Below are 22,500 nucleotides of genomic sequence, written 5' to 3' on the forward strand. Positions count from 1 at the left end.
CCGCCGCCACCGTCACCACCCCCGCCACCCTCTCTTTCTCCTTTGACCGCCAACGATTTCACCCTCCTTCTCCTTCCGACTCGTTTTTAGACTCATCTCCACTCCTCTACGTCCTCCCTCTAACCACCCCTAACCCTCCCTTCTTGCCCTACCCTCTGCGCACCCCCGTCCCGCTCCATCCCTCCCACCCACTCACGCTACGACCTACCATCACGACCGCACCTCTAACGTGATAAGCTTTTCTATTCGATGGCAGGTGCGACGTCTTCCGGATATTTTCGAATTCTTCGACGAAAAATATGTCGGTAATGTTTTTACGTTGAAGATAGAAAAAAAAAAAAAAGAAAAGAAAAGAAAACGGAAAAAGGAAAAGAGTGAGTACAAAAAAAATTAAAAAAGAAAAAAGAGAGAAAGAAGAGGGTGGAGGGATGGGACGAGTAGCAAAGTTAGACCCAAAAAAAAAAAAAAAAGATTATAATAATAATAATATTAATAATAATAATAATGATAATAATAATAATGATTATGATAAATAAAAAATTAAGACGAAGTAATGGCGTCTTTATTCCATTTCATTTCTTTTCTTTCACTTTCTATTATATTCCCATTTAAGATCTATTATCCGGATACTACAATTATCGAAATCATAATTATTCGAGTTAACTTTAATCGCTTTACTTATTTGTTACAACGAAATTGAATGGACTAAAAGTGATAATAAATGATGGATCGTTTCGTTTTTCTTTCCAAATTGATTAACAAAAATATATATGTCGGTTCGTACAATACTATTATCGATTATTTTTTATCGCAATATAATATATACATATACATATACATACATATATATATATATATATATATATATATATATATACGATTAAAAAAAGAGAAGAAATTTCTTTCCCCATAACTCATCGCGAATCGATATGGCGAAATCGACACGTGGGGTTAAAAGAAAAAAAACATTAGATATATATATGTATATATGAAAGACGAAGAAGGAGAAAAAAAAGGGTATGAAAAGAGAAAGAGAGAGAGAGAGAGAGAGAGAGAGAGAGAGAGAGAGAGAGAGGAGCTCACACGAAGAAGAAGAACTTTGGAAATACCCACGGGAAAATGGTCGGTTGGAACTTTTGCAGCGTGCCCACCACAAAAGCACTCACCCGTTCTCGTTGCCCTTTGCCTTACCAAGAATGAGAGAGTCAGAGAGAAAAAGAGAGAGAGAGAGAGAGAGAGAGAGAGAAAGAGAGAAGGAAAAAAAAGTAAAATAAAAAAGAAGAAGGCTCTTTAGAAGGACGAAACGAAATTATCAGATCAAACAGAAGCGCCGTTATATTAATAAAATAGATTTTCCCGTTCCTCCTCTTCTTCCTCCATGACATAGAAAGAGTTTGTATGTGTATGTATGTGTGTGTGCGTGCGCGCGCGCCCTTGAGAGAGAAAGAGAGAGAGAGAGAGGGATGGTTTCGAAGAAAGAGCTGCCATCTCGACGTAACTTCGTTTGAGGAACGTACCTCCCGATTTAATCAGGTTGCACTAGTAAAACGTAGTCTTTTCATTTTCCTAATAAGTCAAACGTGGAACGTAACGATAGAGTATCTACTAACGTTAGTATAAAAAAAAAAGAAAATAAAAAGAAAAAAAGAAAAAGAAAAGAAAAGAAAAAAAAGAAAAGAGAAAACGAAAGAGAAAGAGAGAAAAGATGCCACATGGTAGACGATCGAGAGGATCTATTTAATCCAATTGTAAAGAGAAACAAAAAGTTAGAGAGAGAGAGAGAGAGAGAGAGAGAGAGAGAGAGAAGGAGGAAAGAATAGAGGGGAGAGAGAGATAGAGCACTTATATAGCTACTACTTCCACGTTCGTTTCAATTAAGCAAAGCAAACTGTGATTTACTAGAATAAGAGACAGACAGATAGAGAGAGAGAGAGAGAGAAATAAGAATTAACGAGGAGTTACTTTAAAATTGTTAGGATTTTATAAATTAGCATACTTTTCTCTCTCTCTCTCTCTCTCTCTCTCTCTCTCTCTCTCACTATCATTGTCCGTCTATTTACATACATATATGTATATCTATTTATCCCCCTTTTTCTCTTATCAATCTTTCACGTAAGTGATAAATATCGCAAAATCGATTTATCCAAAATTTCTATAGCGTTGTAAATTGCATGCACGCATATATCTACGTACATAAATAATGTATGTATATGTATATGTATATATATATATATATATATATATGCACCTATTTAATGTATATCTAATGTAAATTTCTAAGTAGTAAAATACGTGTTCTCTCTTAAAATTAGTGACTTTATAGAAAATGAAAGTAGAAGAGAAAGGGATGGATACTTTTACTTTCGTACTACTCGATAATATCAAGTCGTGCAATTATTCGGCTGATCCAACCTGGATTAAAACTTGTGTCGGTCGATTTCACGTAAGAGATGAGAAAGGAAATAAACGATCACGAAGAAGAAAAAGAAGAAGAGAAAGAAGAAGAAAAAGATGAGGAAAAAGAACCTCGACGATGTTGAACACTCGAGAGTAGATTCGTTTGGGATTAACGATTAAGAGTGTTTGCACAGATTGATTTTTTCTTTTTCTATGAATTATCTCTCTCTCTCTCTCTCTCTCTCTCTCTCTCTCTCTCTCTCTCTCTCTCTCTCTCGCAATTACCTTCAACGATTGCTACTTGAACTTCGATTATCGTCGTTCAGAAAAAAACACGAAGAAAGAGAATTTCTTATATACTTCATTGATTCTTCATTGAATTTTTAAATGAATCATCTTTCGAGAGCTTCGTTATTTTCGTAATTAATATGACGACCTTTTAATATCCAGTAAGAACCTTCAAGAAAATTAATAATCCTTTCGCAGCCTTTTATAATGAGAAAGAAAAAGATAGATAGATAGATAGATTGATAGACAGATATATAAATAGGGACAGAGAGACAGAGAGAGAGAGAGAGAGAGAGAGAGAGAGAGAAAGAAAAAGAGAGAAATTCTTCAATATACGACCAAGCAAAAGTGACAAATAAAAAACTATATACACATATATATATATATATATTCACAATATGCAGTAACAACAAAAAAAAAAGAAAAAAAAAGAAAAGGATAAGCAAACTAGGGGAAAAGGAATAGGAACAAAAGTGTTCTTTTTGACGAGAAAAGAATAATTTAAAAATTGTGCTATTTCGAGTACATCGCGGTTGCATTTATGCGACTCCTCTACCTATGCGAACGTAAAAAGGAACAACAAAGGGAAGAACGAGGGTATGTGCGCGTATGTGTGTCTATGTGTGTGTATGAGAGAAAGAGAGAGAGAGAGAGAGAGAGAGAGAGAAAGAGAGAGAAAGAAAGAAAGAGAGAAGAGTAGTACGCACTTTAGCAACGACTACTACTCGGGAGTTCTCGCTTTGTGGAAGCGCGACTTTACGACAAAAGAGCCATTTACCGTTTGGCGGTGATAAAAATGGAGAAGAGGAAGAAAAGAAAAGAGAAAGAGAATGTAAACAAAAAAAGAAAATAAAAAAAGAGAGAGAGAGAGAGGGAGGAAGAAGAAGGGAGGGAGGGAGGGAGAGAAGAAGAAGAAATAATTCCTCGGAGAGGTGCCATCACCATTACCAGTACTATAGAAAGAGAGAGAGAGAGAGAGAGAGAGAGAGAGAGAGAGAGAGAGAGAGAGCGCTCTCTTTAATCATAGATCTCGCGGATACGTGCAAACAAAACGCGGATAAGCGTCGATCGGTGTGCATATATGCTTTATTATCTTTACTTTATCTTTCAACGACGCATCTGTTATTTTATGAACCCCGATCTCGACTCTGGGTACATATCCACTCGTACGAGTTGCGATAATACATACCAACTACTAACTATAAGAGCTAGTCGCTAACACGTTCGAGGTATAAATATGTCAGATTTATTTGTTTTTATTTTTATTTTTATTTTGTATTTTTGTCCCTTTTTTTTTTGTTTTGTTTTTTTTTCTTTTCCTTCTTTTTTTTTTCTTTTTTTTTTTTTGTTTTTTTTTACTGGTCATCCTTTTTTCTTGCCCTTTTTTTCCTGCTTTATGTATACACACAGACAAAATATACACTTTTGTCAAATATTTCGAAGTATTATACGTACGATGTACGATTCATGATTATGCGTATCGTATGTTAAAAATAGTATGTGAATTTATTTTGGGAAAAAAAAAAAAAAAAAAAAAGAGGATTGAGAAAAGTCGAGAAGTAATTTTTTTCCCCTTTCTTCCTTTTTTTTTCTCTTCTTATTCTTTCTATAAATTTTACGACGAGATCTTCGAGTACGTCCGATAACAAAACAAATGTCCAAGTTTGATAACGCTAAGTTGTTAGAAATTTGTCACCGAATGATTATCACTGATGAATTATTTTCAAAAATAGTACGAGCTTAATTTTTTTGCAAATAATTTGATAAGGTTTAGAAAGAGTTCTCTCTCTCTCTCTCTCTCTCTCTCTCTCTCTCTCTCTTTTTTTTCTTCTTACAAATTTTTGTCGAATTTTAAATCGAAGTCTGAATAAGATAATAAGAAGTTAAATATTCTTTGATCGTATGATTATGACTAATGATTTAATATAATAATTAAAATCTAGAGAAAAGTCTTGATAAATTTTTTACCGAGCTTTCGAATTAAGGACAAATAATTCAAAGACGAACTCGAAGTCAAAAATTCGTTGTCGAATAAATACCATTAATAAATCACATTTGAAAATGGTATGAGCATGATTTTTTCAAAAGAATCTAGTATTAAGATTAAGAAACGAAATTTTCATTTCTTCATTTATTTACTTTTACGACTCTTTTCTTTTCTTTCCTTTTTTTTTTCTTTTTTCTTTACCAAACTTCTCGAGCAATTACGAATAAAAGAAAGGAAAAGAAAAGAAAAGAAAAAAAAAAAAAGAAAAAAAAGAAAAAAAGAAAGAAAAGAAATAATGAAAATCCGTTGCTAAGTCATTATTATTAATGAGTCATTATCTGTTCAAAAAATATAACAATAACAATAATAATAATAATAATAATAATAATAATAATAATAATAATAATAATAATAACAAATAAAATTTAAGTGGAATATAATTTTCACTATACTTAAAATAATAACTGCGGCAACTCGATATAGGGGGGAAAAAAAAGACAAAAAAAAAAGACAAAAAAAAAAAAAAAGAAAAAGAAAAAACAAAAAAATTGATCGTTAAACCATGCTTAATAATTTTTAATCCTCACGAGATACGGATCAATGACTGCATATATATATGTATATATATACAAAAAAAAAATATATATATATATATAAAAGAAAAAAATAAATAATAATTGCAAAGAAGTGATGAACTGTACGAGTAGATTTAAATTCTAATGGATGAACGAGGCGAGAAACGTTACAATCGTCGAATAAATAGCAGCAAGCGCACAACGGGCGTACGAAATGATCGATCGTCCTTAGACATCTGCTACTTACTTTGAAAAAAAAAAAAAAAAAAAAAAAAAAATAGAAAGAAAAGAAAGAGAAAGAGAGAGAGAGAGAGAGAGAGAGAAAAGAGAAGAGAAAGAGGTGTGAGCGAAAAAGCGAGCGAGCTACGTACGCGCTGAGTAAAAATCATGACGTGGCTTTTCTTACATCGGCAGGAAATTAATCATAATAATCCTGGTTGCTCTGTACTAACGTTAACGTTACAACGCAACTCAACGATAATTTCGATCGCACCTTCGTCATTCATTATCCTAATATATATATACATATATATATGTATATAAGTACGATGTTACCAATATTCCGTCGGTAAAATTTGCACTTTCACCGATTAGTAAGAAGTACTTATATGTAAGATCATTTTTCAAAAATCATAGTTCACCCCTTTCCATTCTCATAACCACCAGCCAATCAACCTACCCAGCTATCCATTCATCCCCCATCCGCTTCTTTACTCTAAATGCATAATGATTTTCGTTAACGATGAAATTCTAATTTGTACTAACTTAAAACATCCCACTCAACATCATTTACCATTGTTTTGTCGACGCTGAAAACATTTCATTCTGAATACATACTTCTTTCGAAAAGATTTGTTCAATTGAAATTATTCTCCGGCTATGCTTCGAAGGATAAACATTTTTAATGATTAATATGTTTATGCAAATGTTGACGAGGATAACACTTACATATTTCATTCGATGCATTTTTAAATAAATAATATCGACGATGAGATTTCTACGGTGTTCTCTGTTTTTCTTTTTCTTTTCTTCTGTTTTTTTTTTCTTTTTCTTTTCTTTTTTTTTTCTTCTTTTTTAGTTCCTACACTTGTCAAGCAGCGGCGCCACTCGACGGATAAAAATCTAGGTCTACTCGATAGAGAAAAAAAAGAAACTTTTTTTTTTTCTTTTACTCCATATCAAATTGTTATGCATATATATATATATATACATATATATATATATATATATATTTTTTTTTTTTTTACTATATATACTCGAGATCGAAATAAAAGATTGAAAAATATTTAAATGTTTATGGAACTCTACGAAAACATTTTCAAAAGTCCTTTGAACCTTCGCGGATATATATTAAGTACACAGTAATATGAACTCAAAGGGTTCGAACGACGTTTTGGGGGGTCCACGAGAAGGAAGTTGACCCAGGTGTATTTCGTCTTCTCGGCAACGATCGTATGGATCTCAGGAAGACACAGATTCGAAGGAAAACACAGTTTGCGTTTCGTCACTGTTTTTCACTCTCCCCCGCAGTATTAGGTTCTTCGTTCAACCGATAAGACGACAGTGTTCTTCTACTCTTTCTTTTATTTTTTTTCATGTTTTTTTATTTTTCTTCTCCATCGAGGGTGGTCCTCCGTCAACGTTGAAAAGCGCGTCAACCGTTGTCTTCTTCAAAGGATTCCGTTTCGTTCATTTATTATTATTTTCTTTCTATTTTTTTTTGTTTTTGTTCGTTTTTATTTTGTTCGTTTTTTCTCTCTCTTTTCTTTTCTTTAACGCAAGAAAATTCGCGATTTGTATAAATAAAATGAAATCTTTAAAACGCACAAGAAACTAATACTATCCAAGTAGTTCCTTGGAAATTTTTATTTTCTAAGTTCCGTCGTATAAAGAAGAAAAAAAAGGGGGGGGGAGGGAAGAGAAAGAGGGGAGGGGGGAAAGGAAGGTGGGAGAAAAAAATTATTGTAAAATAATAGATCGAGATTAATTTAACGAGAATGAAAATCTTATCGCACAAGGTAGGACAGACTTTTTAAGAGGAATAACATACGAAGGAAAAGCCCTGTATAAAATGAACTAAGTTCGTCGACTTTGCGAGTACCATACAAGCTCATTCGTTGTGCAAACAGACCCGAACTAATCCCCATTTATTTCGTCGTCGAGTCATTTTTAAATACGATTCTATTTATCCTTCGCGAGGAATACACGCGCGCGCGCACACGCACACACAGTAAAAAGAGATTTGGTTTCCCACAGAAATACATTTTCATGAACAAGTGTCGACGTAGGTGGATATAGGGTGAGCCAAAAGTTTCCGAATAATTTTATTTAATCAATCACTCCTATTCGTAGCTAATTTCAGATTGCCTTTTAGTTTACATAAAAAAAAAAAAAAAAAAAAAAAAAAAAAAAAGGAAAAAAAAATCCTACGCTCGCAATTTTACAATATCGAAGAAAAATAATAGTAATATATTGTAATAAAAATAGTAATAGTAATAAAAATATTGTAATAGTAATAGTAATAAAAAAAAAAAAAGAAGAGAAAAGAAAAGAGTAGTCCGAAACGTCTCGAAAATAAAAAAAAAATAAAAAAAAAAAAAAAAAAAGTAATTATTTTTTTTCAAAACATCGAACAACTTTTGGACCATCCTATACACCTACGCTCATACAATACCTACGTAATGCGTTACCCCGACGAGAAGCATGAGTTAAAAAAAAAAAAGAAAAAAAGGGGGAGAGAAAAAAAGAAAGAAAGAAAGCAAAGAAAAACGAAAAAACGAAAAATAATAATAATAAAATTAAACAAAAAAAAAAGAAAAAAAAAAAAGAAGAAAAGAAAATAACGAACATTACGAGCACTTATCGAAATTCGCGCGATTTTTTCCCCTTTCCGAAACACCGTTTTATTTCTCTTTTAATGGCCGCGCGTAAAGGGGAAAAAAAAGAAAAAAAAAAAAAAAAAAAAAAAAAAAAAAAAAAAAAAAAAAAAAAAAAACTTATTAACCTAAATTAAGCTACGTTAATAAGTTCGTTAATGAAAATGTGATAACAATGGTGTGAGAGAAAAATTCTAATTGAAATAAAATGAAAAAGAAAAAAGAAAAGAAAAAAAAAAAGAAATAAAAAAGGCAAAGAAGAAACGAGTCGTTGAAAAATTAAAAAAAAAAAAAAGGAAAGAGAGAAAGAAAGAAAAGGAAAGAAAAGGAAAGAAAAGAAATGGAAAGAAAAAGAAAATGAAAAAACTCAAGTAGTACTTGAAGTTAGCGACGGGGCGGCAAAAAATGGCGACGGGACCTTTCAAATGACTAAACGCAAATTGTTTGACTTCTCAAAGTGCTTCCGACGTTTCACGCCTCATTGAACTTCACTCTCTCTCTCTCTCTCTCTCTCTCTCTCTCTCTCTCTCTCTCTCTCTCTCTCTTTCTTGTTCTTTCTCTCTCACACACTCTCTCACAATACTATATCTCTCGACTTTCTTAGAAACAATGAAGATAATAATATAAAAATAATAAAAATATATACACACATACCATATATATATATATATATATATATATATAAAATAATAGAAATAGGGGAAAAAGAAGAATGCAAAGGCGATTAGAACGTACTATGCTATTTTATGGGATGGCGGTGGCCATTTACGATCGAACCTTTAAAAAAAAGAAAAAAAAAAAAAACAACACAAAAAAAAAATAACCAACAAAAAACAGAAAAGCAAAAAAAAAAAAAAAACGAAAAAAAAAACGAGAGAAAAAAAATACTCGACTATTTCCAACAACAGCGTATTATTATATCGTAGACATAGACAAGATTGCAATTTCATCGCGTCTAATGCTCATGGTAATTATGTGGATATATTCGCGTCGCGTCCATTACAAAACTCTAGGTAAGAAATAAAACGCAAGAAGCAATTTTACGGTACGATTAGGTTAACCATTGGAATCGCATTACTACTAATGTTGACGGTAACGATTATTTTAATGGCACGGTCGTTAAATAATAAACTCGAATGACGAAGACACTACATAAGATTCGTGATATTTAAAAAGGAACGGATTCAATGACTCGCGACGACTTTGAATTTATCATCGATTTCGATCGAACCATTTTTTTTTTTTTTTTTTTTTTTTTTTCTTTTCTTATTTTTTATTTATTCATTTATTTATTTATTTTATTATTTTTTTTTTGTTCTTTCTTTTAAATGGAACGTCACCGATTCGCAACGCACACACCCGTGATCGATCATACTTACTATTTCTTGTTATGACGAAGTCAACGACAAGAGTTATAAATAATATATATAAAAAAATACATAAAATGTATATCGTAATGCATCGAAATATGATTAACGGGAGAAAGTTAAATTTTCAAAAATAAAATATGATACATACTTGTATTGCGAAATATTGATTGAAATTACTCACCCGGCAATATCTTGTACTCGACTTTGCAACGTTGACTTCTCGAAGGGCTCTTCGGGTATCAAACTACAGAACAACTGTGCCATTCCAAAAGCAACGATGCTATTTCCCATTGAATTACCGAGCGTTTCCTGTGCCTGTATGTGATCCTCCAAATCTGTTAGAGTCTGCAAAGTTAGGGGAAATATTAAAAAAAAAAACAAAAAAAAAAACAAAAAAAAAAAAAAGAACTAAAAAATATCAGAAATAATTTTATCAATAATTTCATCAATAATATTATCAAGAATTTTATCAAGAAACGATATTCCACATGAATTTAACGTGAACCTGACACGAAACAATACAATAATGTATCCAATACATGTATGTCTCTATTTGAAAATTTGTTTGTTCGTTTGTTTTTCATTTTTTTTCTTTTTCTTTTTTTTTTTTTTTTTTTTTTTTTTTTTCTAATTGCGATCACCGACAGAGACACCGATTGGGTGGGTGGTCTTATATTGTGTTCTATACCATGTGGATCACCCGGATGCAAGAGAGAAGGCAAATTCCTGGCACGTTGAGTCATGAATGCCAGAGGCATGCTTGACCGAACCGATCGTACCGGAGGAAACGTATACCTTAGAGGATTTAGGAGCTTCTAAATTACGGGCAAGAAACTCGAAGAGAACATTGATAAGAACGTCAGTGATTGAAATATGGAAGAGCTAAGAGCTTCGACGTCGATTCTTTCGTCTCGATAAACTCCGAGCGAGAAGTAGTTCTGTAGAAAAGAACTGAGTCAAAAAACAACAAAAAAAAAAAAAAAAAAGAAGAGAAAACCAATCGGAGGAAAAAAAACAAAAAAAAAAAAGAAAAAGAAAAGAGAGAAAAGAAAAAATCAATCGAACGAAAAAAAAAAAAAAAACAGAACGAAGAAACGAAGAATAAAAAATATGTTTCGATATCGTTTGAAAGTACACTTACCGATATTAAATCATAAATTATTGCACGAATTATTTTTAATAAGAAATGTACTTTTTTGTTTTCTTTTTTCTTTTTTTTTTTGTTTTTTGTTTTTTTTTTTTTTTTAATTTTCTACATACACACCTACAATACGATCTTTCCACTTTATAATTATTAACAAAACAATTTGCTTAATTACGATTGTTAATAATGAACATTAGATTCAGATTTCATAAAATTCCCATAAAAATACGATCGTACGAGTCTCGATAGATATCTGTTGACAAATACTTTTTTGATAATAATAAAAAAACAAACAAACAAACAAACAAATTTCTTTTCAAATTTTCTACAATACATCCCTTTCTCTCTCTCTCTCTCTCTCTCTTTCTCTTCATAATTATTATAAAGAAAAAAAATTTAATCAATTGCGATCGTTTAATAAACATCAAGCACGTAATTATCGATTTATATTTTATAGAAACTCCAATTTATTGTGTCTCTGGTTGGGCGAGTCTTTCTTGAAAAAAAAAAAAAAGAAAAAAGAAAAAAAAAGAAAAAAAAGGGAAAAATAAGAAAACAAAAAAGAAGAAAAAGAAAAAGAAAAGAGAGAGAAACGAATGAGAGATAAGGGTCAGAGACCGAGCGAGCCATCGCATGCGCGAAAGGTAGCGAAATAATCTCTAAGGAAACATTAAAAAGCGGTTTGACCAGGGCCTTTGACAAATTTAATCCCACATCTTGAGTCCACGTAAAATGACTACCAGGAACTGCCGATCTCTTCTCTCGGAGACCGTGAAATCAAATCTCGGGCGGGCCGAACTTTCGGAAATTCACGCATAATGCATGCAAATCGTATTCTCGCGAGTAGATGGAGAAAAAAGAGAAAATAAGAGAGAATAAGAGAGTAAGAGAGAGAGAGAAAAGATGGTGTAAGGGATGTGTGAGGGGGAGGGGGTTAAGACATCGCATAAAGAAGCTGTACGAGGACGAGAATTCTTTCTATCTTCTTTCTTCGATCTTTTTTCTTATTTTTTCTTTTTCCTTTTTTTTTTTTTTTCTTTCTTTCCTTGACGATATGACTTCAACGAAGAGGAATATTTAAAATCTCTCTCTCTCTCTCTCTCTCGTCCTCGCGCGAAATACAATAATAACGAAAGAAAGAAGGAAGGAAAAAGTATAACAGACGAACGGTGAAAAAAGTGAAGAAAAAAAAAACAAAGAAAAAAACAACGAACAAAAAAAAAGAGAAGAAGCAAAAGAAAGGAAAATGTGAGTATAAAAGAAAAACAGACGGAGGAAAAAGAAAGGGGTGATGGAAATGGGGGAGGGGGCGGTGGAGGGAACAGTGAAAGAATGAAGAGAAAGGAAAAAAAATACAAAAATGAAGAAAAAAAAAAAAAAAGAAGAAGAAAATAAGAAAAGAAAGAAAAACGAAAGTATAAAAAGAAAAAAACGGATGAAAACAAACAAGGCGAAGGAGAGGAAGGGGGTTAGAGGGGGGGGCGGGAGCTGAAAACGTAGGATCGAGAATTATACGAGATTAGATTTATACGAGATAAATTTTGCAAATTCGTTTTCGCTCGGACGTATGTACATAAATAATACGAAAAGAAAGAAGAAATAGATATGAAAAGAATGAAGGAGGATTATTCTCGAAAGCATATATTCTTAGAGAATGTGTACATACGTGCATATACATATAAATATACATACATATGTGTGTATCTGTGTATATTTATACACACACACACACACACACACACACACACATATATATATATATATATATGTATATAGATCATGGATCGTACACCCTAGTGTAAAGCGAATGAAAAAAAATCCATATAAGTCTTCCTGTGTAATGGACCATGCGCGCGCCATCATTTCTCCTAGCTCGACTTAATAATAGTATAGCTACGGGCAATTTCCATTTCTATTTCTCTTTCTCCTTCTATCTATCTATTTATCTATCTATCTTACAAAAACGATTTCTTTTCCCTACATATTGGAAGAGTCCGAGTAATGTCGTAAGAGCCGAATCCCATCGGTTGAACATTTCGCGAAGGAAGTAACGTAACGCGCGAACGGATAATCAAAAGTTGCACACGGTCCATGTCGAACAGCAATAAAGATAAACTCAAATGTTCGTATATAAAAACTATAAAGAACCGAAAGGATCTACGCCCGTTCGAATTCGTTGAAGACAAGTTTATCGAGACTTTTTACGGGTTGGAAGAAAAAGGATGCTTATACTTTATCTCTCTCTCTCTCTCTCTCTCTCTCTCTCTCTCTCTCTCTCTCTCTCTCTCTCTCTCTCTCTCTCTATCTCTCTTTCTTCCGCTTATCTTTACAAAAAAAAAAAAAAAATGAAAAGAAAAAAAGAAAAAAATATATATACATATGTATATATATATATATATATATATATATATATATATATATTCATCTCCTTTATCATCTTCCCTGAAGCTGAAGCTGAAGCTGAGAATCGAGTTGTTTCGTCTGCAAGTACATATGTACATATATATATATATATATATATATATATATATATATATATATATATATACATTATACATAAGATGATATTTTATTGATCTATGAGAGAGAGAGAAAAAGAGAGAGAGAGAGAGAGAGAGAGAGAGAGAGAGAGAGAGAGAGAGAGAGAGATTATATCGGACCTCTCTCTTCTCTCTCTCTCTCTCTCTCTCTTTTTTTCGCTCTCTTTATCGAGAAAAGAAAGCGGAAGCTCGTCCTTAAAATTGCTTCTAGAATAGGGAACAACGACAAAAGATTCGTAGCAAGCGTTATGTTCTCGAAACGACAAGTCCAATGGAAGTGACGACAATGGCACCCTGCGTGGTCGCGTGCGTTCATTCTCTATCTCTATCTCACCCTATCTCTCTCTCTCTCTCTCTTTCTCTCTCTCTCTCTCTCTCTTTCTGTATTCTGTTTCGTTTTCTCTTTCTCTATAAGGACATGGACGCGGAACTGACTTCGAGTGCATAGGGACAAGAAGAGGATGTCCTCGAGAAGGTAGAATTTTTGTTATAGAGAATCCATTACGCTTTTCACGTTCCCCGTACGTATAATTATGTGCTCGAAATAGTTGTGTCCACGTGTGTGTGTATGTGTGTATGTGTATGTATGTGTTCCTTTGTTTGTATTTATGTGAGAGAATATGTCAATGCATATGCATTTAGAAAGTAAAAGATATCAATGATGATTTAAAAATCTTATAGGTGAATTTTAAATATGATCCTAAATATATATTACTTATGATCTTGTCATAATCAATTATACGAATTAAAATATTATACGTATAATTATGAAAAAGAAATGATCATTAATTGTACGTAGAAAATTTTCAATAAAAAGTAACAAAATATTAAATATTAATATGACAATTATTTATAATTAGACAATTATGTGATGGTGTTATGTGTATTGATGTAAAAAATATTTGAAATATAGAAGATTCCTATCAAAAGTATTATAAATTATTATACTGATCGGTGCATTCGAAAGAACACTTGAAATTATAGATAGTATAGATAAGCATCTATACTAATGTGGATTAGTATGGTATGTATCAATATAAGTATATCTATATGATCTATTTACTATAAGCTAGTATAGATACTTGTATAAATATACTACACACACACACAAACACACACACACACACACACATATATATATATATATATATATAAATAAAGAATTAATATAGATATTTATATCCATAAAAAATAGATGTATACATCCAAGCTATTTTGTTATTAATAACATTATGATATATATTTATAATATATCATTACAATTGTTATGTTATTACTATAGATGTATTATAATCTATAGTAAATCTGTATTATTTTACAAATAATTATATTATATAAATATACGGCGATAAATAAAAAAAAAATCAATGATAATAATACTGATAACATAACGATAATGATTATAACAAAATGATAAAATCAAGAATGAGTGAGTCAGTGAATGAATGTGTGAGAAAGAAAGAGAAAATGAGAGAGAGAGAGAGAAGGATAGATAAGAAGTACAAGACAAAAGATTAGGCAGACCTCTCAAAAAGCTTGATGGAAGTGGGAACGAAGAAAGAAGAAAAAGAAATAAAAAGAGAAGAGGAACAAAAAGAAGAAGAAGAAGAAAAAGAAGAAGATGAAGAAGAAGAAGAGGAAGAAGAAGAAGAAGAAGAGAAAGAGAGAAGTACCCACGCACATTCTCGTCGCTAACGCAGCATCAGCAGCCTCCACGGTCCTTTCACCGTATAACGCGATCTGCTTCGCGCGCTCGCGTTAAGTTTCTACGATGCTTGATATGTGTGATGCGTGTGTGAAAATGTGTATGTGTGCGTGACGTCACTAAAAGCTCTCTCTCGCCGCTAATGCATTGCGTTGGAGGAGGTGCTGCTGTCGGAGGACCGTGAGAGGGGTTTCTAAGGGAGAACGGAAGGTCTCTCTCTCTCTCTCTTTCTCTTTCTCTCTTACTATGTATGATACATATATATATATATATATATATATATATATATATGTATGTATGTGTATATGTTGTGTATATTCTACGGAGCGTGAAGTATAGCCACTGAAATCGCACCAGTTCGGAACGATTGCCGGTCGATCGAACAAAGGGAGTCGTATCGAAGAGAACTCGCATGCTCGAGAAATGTAGGAGATAGAAGAGGAGGAAAAGGAGAAGGAGGAGGGGGAGGAGGAGGAGGAGGAGGAGGAGGAGGAGGGAAAAAGGGATGGTAGTGTGGTAGCAGAATTGTTTCACGAGTTAGAAACTTTAGAGTCTATTGAGATTTCCTTATATCATTCCTTCGAATATTTTCAATAACGGATACTTTGTATTCTTTGTTGCTCTTTTCACTTCAGATTTCTTTTTCTTTTTTCTTTTTTTTTTTTTCTGAATCTTATTTTTTCTTTCTAAATATAGACATATGCATGTATGTATGCATCTATGTATGTAGAAATGAATGATTCGCGGTTTATACTTATCGATTATAATAATAAGAAAATTCTAGTATTACAATAATATATTAAACAATTGTTCATATTTATTATGCAAGACCAATGCTCAATAATAAATATTTCCGAATGAAATACTTTTCTATCGTTTATATTCTTGTATCTTCTAAATATCTCCTCTTCTAAATATATATATGTAATCTATGTAGATAGAAATACGAAAAATACATGATTTATCATAATTTATAATAACGTAAAATTAAAAGAGAAAAAATATATATATATATATATATATATATATATATATATTATAAAAGTATTACAATTGCATAAAAATACGTTTAAATATTTTCGTAATAATATGCAAATGTTTCCAAATTTGTTATTAATTTCTGTAAATATACGTATCAAACATATCAAATCCATCGTTTAATGTTAGATATAAAATAAAAATGTCTAATTTTCTAATAATCTCGAAAGTGAGAAAGAGAGAAGAAAGTGAGAAAAAGAGAAAAAGAGAGAGAGAGAGAGAGAGAGAGAGAGAGAGAGAGAAAGACAGACAGAGAAACAGAGAGACTACCAATAATATTCTACGTACAAAAATAACAAAAATGTTCATCTCATAACTAAAAGAAACTATCTTCGATCAAGCCAAGAGTATATCATTAGGTACACGCGTCGTAAAATCGCCTCGCAGCCACTTAATCCTTATTTTGACAGGTCGGACAGGACAGACAGGATGACAAGGTGAGGCGGCCGTTTTACGTCCGACGTCGTCGAAAGGAGAGATCCGATGAGAAGAAGAAGAAAAAAATAAAAAAATAAAAAAATAAAAAAGAAGGGGGGAAGAAAGTAAAAAAGAAACATAAAAAGCGGAAAAATAATCCATGACGTTCATCTTGCTTTAAAGAAAATAAATAAATAAATAAAACAACGTTGTGTATATGCGTGTACCTCTCTATCTCTCTCTTTCTCTCTATCTCTCTTTCTCTCTTTTTCTTTCTCAATGGTATTTACAATTATTCGCTCGAATTATGATCGTAAGATTAGCGTCGTATTTCAATTAACACGTATTTACTAGTGTCAATGTTGTTTTAAAAATTTGAAATCACTGACGCATAATCAAAGTCAATCATTTTAATATAATCGAAAATAAAGAAAATGTTCCATTAATAAACATGATGTTAATAATATGTAGTCGGTATTTCGAAATAATCCAAAATGAAAAAAGATAGGTAGAGTGATTGAATGAGAGAAAGAGATAGAGAGAGAGAGAGAGAGAGAGAGAGAGAGAGAGAGAGGAGCAAAAGAAAATAAAATTGAAAGAACAAATCAATCACTCGTTAAGTGGTGAGGTACTTTAAAACTACTCGAAGAAAAGTGCGAGTTCGTAAAGAGATCGAAATAGAAGCCGTCGTTGAGCTTTTTATTCTCCCTCCCTCTCTCTCTCTCTCCCTCTCTCCCTCTCTCTCTCTCTCTCTCTCTCTCTCTCTCCTTCTTTTTTTTTCTCTCTTTTTTCCCGTTGGAGAACATAAAATCTCAGCAAAAGAAAATATAGGTACTGCCGGTCGTAAACGAGGTCGGGCTTTCAATGGTGAAAAGGTACGATGACATACGCGTGAATGGTGCTTCTTAAAAAGTGTTCCTTTTTACCCCTTGACTCGCGAAACATCGATTTGATGTTGCCTTCTTGTGGAAAAAGATGCATGTAAACAGATGTAGTAACGAAAAAGAGATAGAGATAGAGATAGAGATAGAAAGAGGATGAGAAAGAGATAGAAAGAGAGAGAGAGAGAGAGAGAAAAAATAAGCGATGAAATCGGTTAAAACGTTTTGGCTATTAACTTTTCAACATTTTTATATTTATCGTTGGAAATTTAATTGTATGAACTGACTTTTATGAAAATAAACATTTACTATCCTTTACAGTACGAAGAATTCCTTTTTTTTTTTTTTGTTGTTATTATATTTATTATCCTACCTATCTTTCATTCTTTTTCTTTTCCTTTTTATTTTTTTGGTTTCTTTTATTTTCCCTCAACTTACCTCTAAACGTTGCAAAAGAAGATCCAAAATCACGAGGACCTTGTTGCTCGATAGGATCACTTCGATGTTGTTTACGTTCCCGCTTATACCGGACTTGTACACTTTGCACAGTGAGATTATGCTCCTAAGAAATTAGACGGCCATATTGTATTACGATAATTTATATTTCAACTTGAACTTGGGAAAGAAAAAAGAAAAGAGAAAAAAAAAAAAGAAAGATATAATCAGTCGGATTAATATACTTACTTATTAGGTAAGCAGTGCGACGAATTTTGAACGTTCAAACTTAAACTTAATAGATTTGTAAAAATGTCGAATCCATTCAATGATCTCAACACGTCTTGATCAAAAGGACACTAAAAAATTGAATTATATAATTTATTATAATTATTAATAAAAATGTATTATTATTATTATTATTATTATTATTATTATTATTATTATTATTATTAATTCAAATGTATTATTAAAATATATAAAATGTATTAAAATGTATTGCTATTATTATTATTATTATTATTATTATTATTATTATTATTATTATTATTATTATTATTACTTATTATGATTATTATAATTAAAAAGGATAATTGTAAAATGACATGGAAGTTAAATTTTTTTTTTTTTTTTTTTTTTTTTACAACTTACCGATTTCGACAAAGCCCTAGCAATTTCACCAAAACAACGTTCCAAGGTGGCAACGGCAATACTGGAGCCGGCACTTTTCAAATAATTATACAATCTATCCAATTCTTTTAAATTCCTTCGAAACTTTACTTTATTCGTAGACTCAAGGACGACCGAAGGAAGACTCTCATTTCTCTGTGCGTTTTCCCATTCCTGACCGCGAGAAGTAATACGTTGTTTTATTTTCCTACAACGACGTTTCAATGCTTTTTGTTTTTCCTTCAATGCTTTATTATTAATATTCGAGGTAGTACTATTTGATGTTGGCGTCGATACATCACGTATTTGAGCTATGTTAAATCGTTGAAGTTCGTCTCTCGATGGTTCTCTACCATCGTGTGCGTTACGTACAGCTTCGAGATGATTTTTACCTTTCAAATGACTCAGGAGATATACCTCGTTCATTATCTGAGTATAAGTAATGAGACAACAAAGAATAGATAAATAAATAAATAAATGAAGAAAGAAAAAAAGAAAGAAAAAAAGAAAACTGTATTTAACTTCCTTCTCTATTTCTAAATATATATATATATATATACATATTCTGTTAATTGAAAATTAAATATCGATAAAATGAACTTACGTGTGTACCACAAAGTGAACATTGCTTTTGAATAGGATAAGATTTGAGAGTAGGTGGAACTTCTTCCGATCTTAAAATAGACGACTCTACGGCTCTTTGACGAATATGTTCTATATTTTCAACGTGCCGCCTAGCTGATTCCTGTTGCTTATGCGCTATCTTTTTCTGTAATTCCTCTTGATTGGCTAACTGAGCCGCGTGAAGTGCCGACAATCTTTCTTCTCGATCTCTAGCTTTCTCTCTTGCAAGTTCCTAAATATTTAACATATAATTAGTTAGAGATGTACTCTATGGGAAAAAAAAAAAAAAAAAAAAAAAAGAATCTGTTTGACAAGAAATATTTCTTATTTATTTACCTGACGTTCCTTCACTCTTTCAAGTTGCATTTTACCAACTCTCTCCTCTCGTTCACGCCTAGCCTGTTTCATCTTTTGTATACGCAATTGTCTCTCAGCCTCTAATGCTCTTCTACGTTCCTCAGCAGCAGCTTCTTTTGCAGCTTTCTCTTCCTGACGTCTTTGACGTTCTTCTTGTATACCCTTGTTAAATTACAAATAACATCAACAATAATTTATTTGACGTTTAAAAATTTATTATTAAACTTATATTAAAAAAACCTGCAATCGTTCCTCCTGTTCCTGACACAATGCCATAAAATCATGCCGTTTATTTTGTGCCTCGAGTTCATTGATAAAAGCAATTTCTTTTAATTTAGAATCCTCATCGTGAGCTTTCCTTACTATCTCCAATAAATGCTGCGTCCTATTCTCCTCCGCTCTCTTAAGTTTCATCTCCATTCTAATTCTTTTATCTTCTATCAATTGATTTTTCGCACTCTTTACATCCTCAACCTTGTTCAACAATTCTCTCAATCTCTGTGACTTTTCCATCAATAATTTTTGACGTTTGTGCTGTGCACACGCCTGTTTCGCTTGATATCTACGTAATGTTTCAGGCAAGGAACGTTTTCTAGACGGTGATGATAATTTTTGATGTAACTCGAGAGCTCGTCCAGGATGACGTGCAACGAGTGCTTGCAATTGTGCGAGAACGTCAACCCGTTCTGCCCATGACATACCTTCTAACATATTTTCGTATCTGTAAAAGTAAAGAAAGAAAAAAAAAAAAAAAAAAAAAAGAAAAGAAAAAAAAAGAACAATGTCGATAATCAAATGTAAATAAACAATGTTATTGAAAAAAATATATTTGTTTATAATCGTTCGTACCTGTCCTCTAAACTAATGTCGTCAGATACAGGATCGATTACCACCGATTGTTCATCCTCTATCTCAAGAACCATTTCTCCGTCGGTTTCGTCGGTTTCAGTATCGATATCGATATCGGTAGATTCTAATTCTAAAATTTGCCTTTGCAAGGAAGCTTCCTCATCTGACAATTGTTGAGATCTTTGAGAATCCGCTTCTTCCGTCTTTCTTTCCTCTTCTAAAATAATTCGTTCTCTTTCGGCTTGAGCTGCCATAAATTGTTGTATACGTTTTTCAAGTAACTCCGCATCGCTTTTAAAAATAGCTGCTATCATCGACGTAGAATTTGTGTCGTTTATTGACAATGGAATTTTCTTTATGTTATTATCCCAAGCATTTTTAACTTTATTACCATTTAATACGGATTCTCCTTTGACTTTTTCAACCTCGTTATTTATATTTTTCCCAGCCTTACCTACCATACACTTTTTCTTCTGTTTATTACCATCGGGCGTAAAGCAATTCTTTTTATTTCGTTCAGTGGGACTTTCTATCGATAAAGCTGGCAAGGATGTGGCAGTACTTGGTTTATGAAAACGCGTAGACATATTTAAATTGTGAGTACTACCTCTTCTATAACGACTTCGAACGGTTTGCCAGCCATCACCTTCGTCTTTAGCTTTAACGCTAATCGTTTGTTTTGTTAATACTTCTACCGAACCGTTTATATCGTTATCTTGATTTTTCTTCGACAAAGTCTCATTGCCCTATTAAAAAAAAAAAAAATGTATGATTCATACATATATATATATATATATATATATATATATATATATATATATATACATTTTATTAAAAAAAAATACAGATTATAAATACCTTCCTCTCCAATTGTTGAGGTCGACGTCTGATTATAACAGATGTTCCTGGTCTGGCTTTATTTGCAGATGATATGGTTCTATCGCTCAAAGTTGTTTTACTTCTGGTAAATTTGGGTGTTTCTGATAAATTTATTGTTTGTTCATTAGATCGTCTACGCGATGATACCGTTGAATAAGCTGCTTGACTCGTATTATGTATTTCTTTATTCGAATATTTTGTAATTAATTTATTATCTACTTTGTCAGTATTTATACATTGTTTGTTTGTTCTTTGCTTTATTTTATTCGATTCTATTGTATTTTTAGCATTTTTTGAGGCTACCGTCGTATCGATATTTTGCGTTTGCAATTTATTGTTAACTTGTATCATCTTATTATCCACATTTACATTTTCTATGATAATTTTACTTTCATTATTGTCTATATTCTGTTTAATTATTTCATTTTTTCTCAATTCTGTATTCTTTTTATTAGGTATTAATGTAATCTCCGATTTACTTCGATTACTAAGCTTACTATTTGTTTCATTTTCCTTAATCGTTTTATCCACAGATTCAACGTTTTGATAGATACTTGATTTCACATTTTTATTATTAATACAAGTTTGTTTGTCGATTGCTAAATTCGAATCCGATGTTTTTAAAGTACTTACATTCTGAGAAGAATTTTTGTTTTGTTTTACAATGTTTCTAGTATCGGCTTTATTTTTAGAATCACATGAATCTTCGCTCGTTACTTTATTATCTATTAAACCATTTCCATTAGCTTTTGAATTCATTGGAGATTTTACAAAAGCTTTATTAATAGTTTTAGATCCTATACATCTTTCTTTGTTGGACGATTGATTCATACCTCTCTCTATCACATTCTTTCTTTTTTCTTTAATATTTGTCGAATTATTTTTAGAAACATTATTCTTATTATCCTTTATTATTTTATGCAATGATTCCTCTTTTATATGATTTATTTTATTATCCGTAACCATAGGTTTTATCTCTGAAATAACTTGATCTATAGGACTTCTGCATGTGGATTCTGGTGGGCTTATCCTTTGTAAAGGGCTAGTCGATTTTGGTACTATAGTTGAATTCCAAATACGACATGGCGAGGTCTTTCTTACTTCCCAAGCCAAAGGTGTACGCCTTAAAGGTGGTGGAGAATTTTCATAAGCCCATTTAACTTTAAACCATTCTATTAAATTATGGAAGTCTTTTGTATAATTTTCCAACACTAAAATTACTTCCTTGCATTCAGAAATATTTTCATCTTCTTCGCACGTTTGATATATACCGTCTACAGCTCTTTGTAAATTTCCAAATAGAAAAGCCCAATATCGAGCTTGTAATTCTGAAAGAAAAAACAATGTTTACATTAAGTACAAAAATTAAATAAATATAAACGACATACCAGACTTTTTGTCTCGACCAGTGGAAGCTGATCTAACTCTAGAGGCTGGTTTCATAGATCTCTTCATAGATCCAGATTGAA

General features: G+C 32.0%; 1 protein-coding gene across 5 annotated transcripts in view; it reads right to left on the reverse strand.

The window, feature by feature from the left end:
* LOC124957852 (S phase cyclin A-associated protein in the endoplasmic reticulum) overlaps positions 1-22,500 on the reverse strand; it is a 49,941-nt gene that overhangs the window by 26,341 nt on the left and 1,100 nt on the right. For all 5 annotated transcript variants that reach the window (XM_047515284.1, XM_047515285.1, XM_047515289.1 and 2 more), the window contains exons 3-12: positions 22,420-22,500; positions 21,011-22,359; positions 20,153-20,898; positions 19,544-20,024; positions 19,283-19,465; positions 18,927-19,178; positions 18,305-18,751; positions 17,903-18,012; positions 17,657-17,780; positions 9,675-9,838 (exon numbers count right to left, since the gene is read on the reverse strand). The exon at positions 22,420-22,500 is cut by the window's right edge and continues 146 nt beyond it. In XM_047515284.1, the coding sequence (XP_047371240.1) occupies positions 9,675-9,838; positions 17,657-17,780; positions 17,903-18,012; positions 18,305-18,751; positions 18,927-19,178; positions 19,283-19,465; positions 19,544-20,024; positions 20,153-20,898; positions 21,011-22,359; positions 22,420-22,500 (3,937 nt within the window). The remainder of the gene's footprint in view (positions 1-9,674; positions 9,839-17,656; positions 17,781-17,902; positions 18,013-18,304; positions 18,752-18,926; positions 19,179-19,282; positions 19,466-19,543; positions 20,025-20,152; positions 20,899-21,010; positions 22,360-22,419) is intronic.

The sequence above is a fragment of the Vespa velutina genome, chromosome 2 (genome assembly GCF_912470025.1).
Source record: "Vespa velutina chromosome 2, iVesVel2.1, whole genome shotgun sequence".
Taxonomy (NCBI): Eukaryota; Metazoa; Arthropoda; class Insecta; order Hymenoptera; family Vespidae; genus Vespa; species Vespa velutina.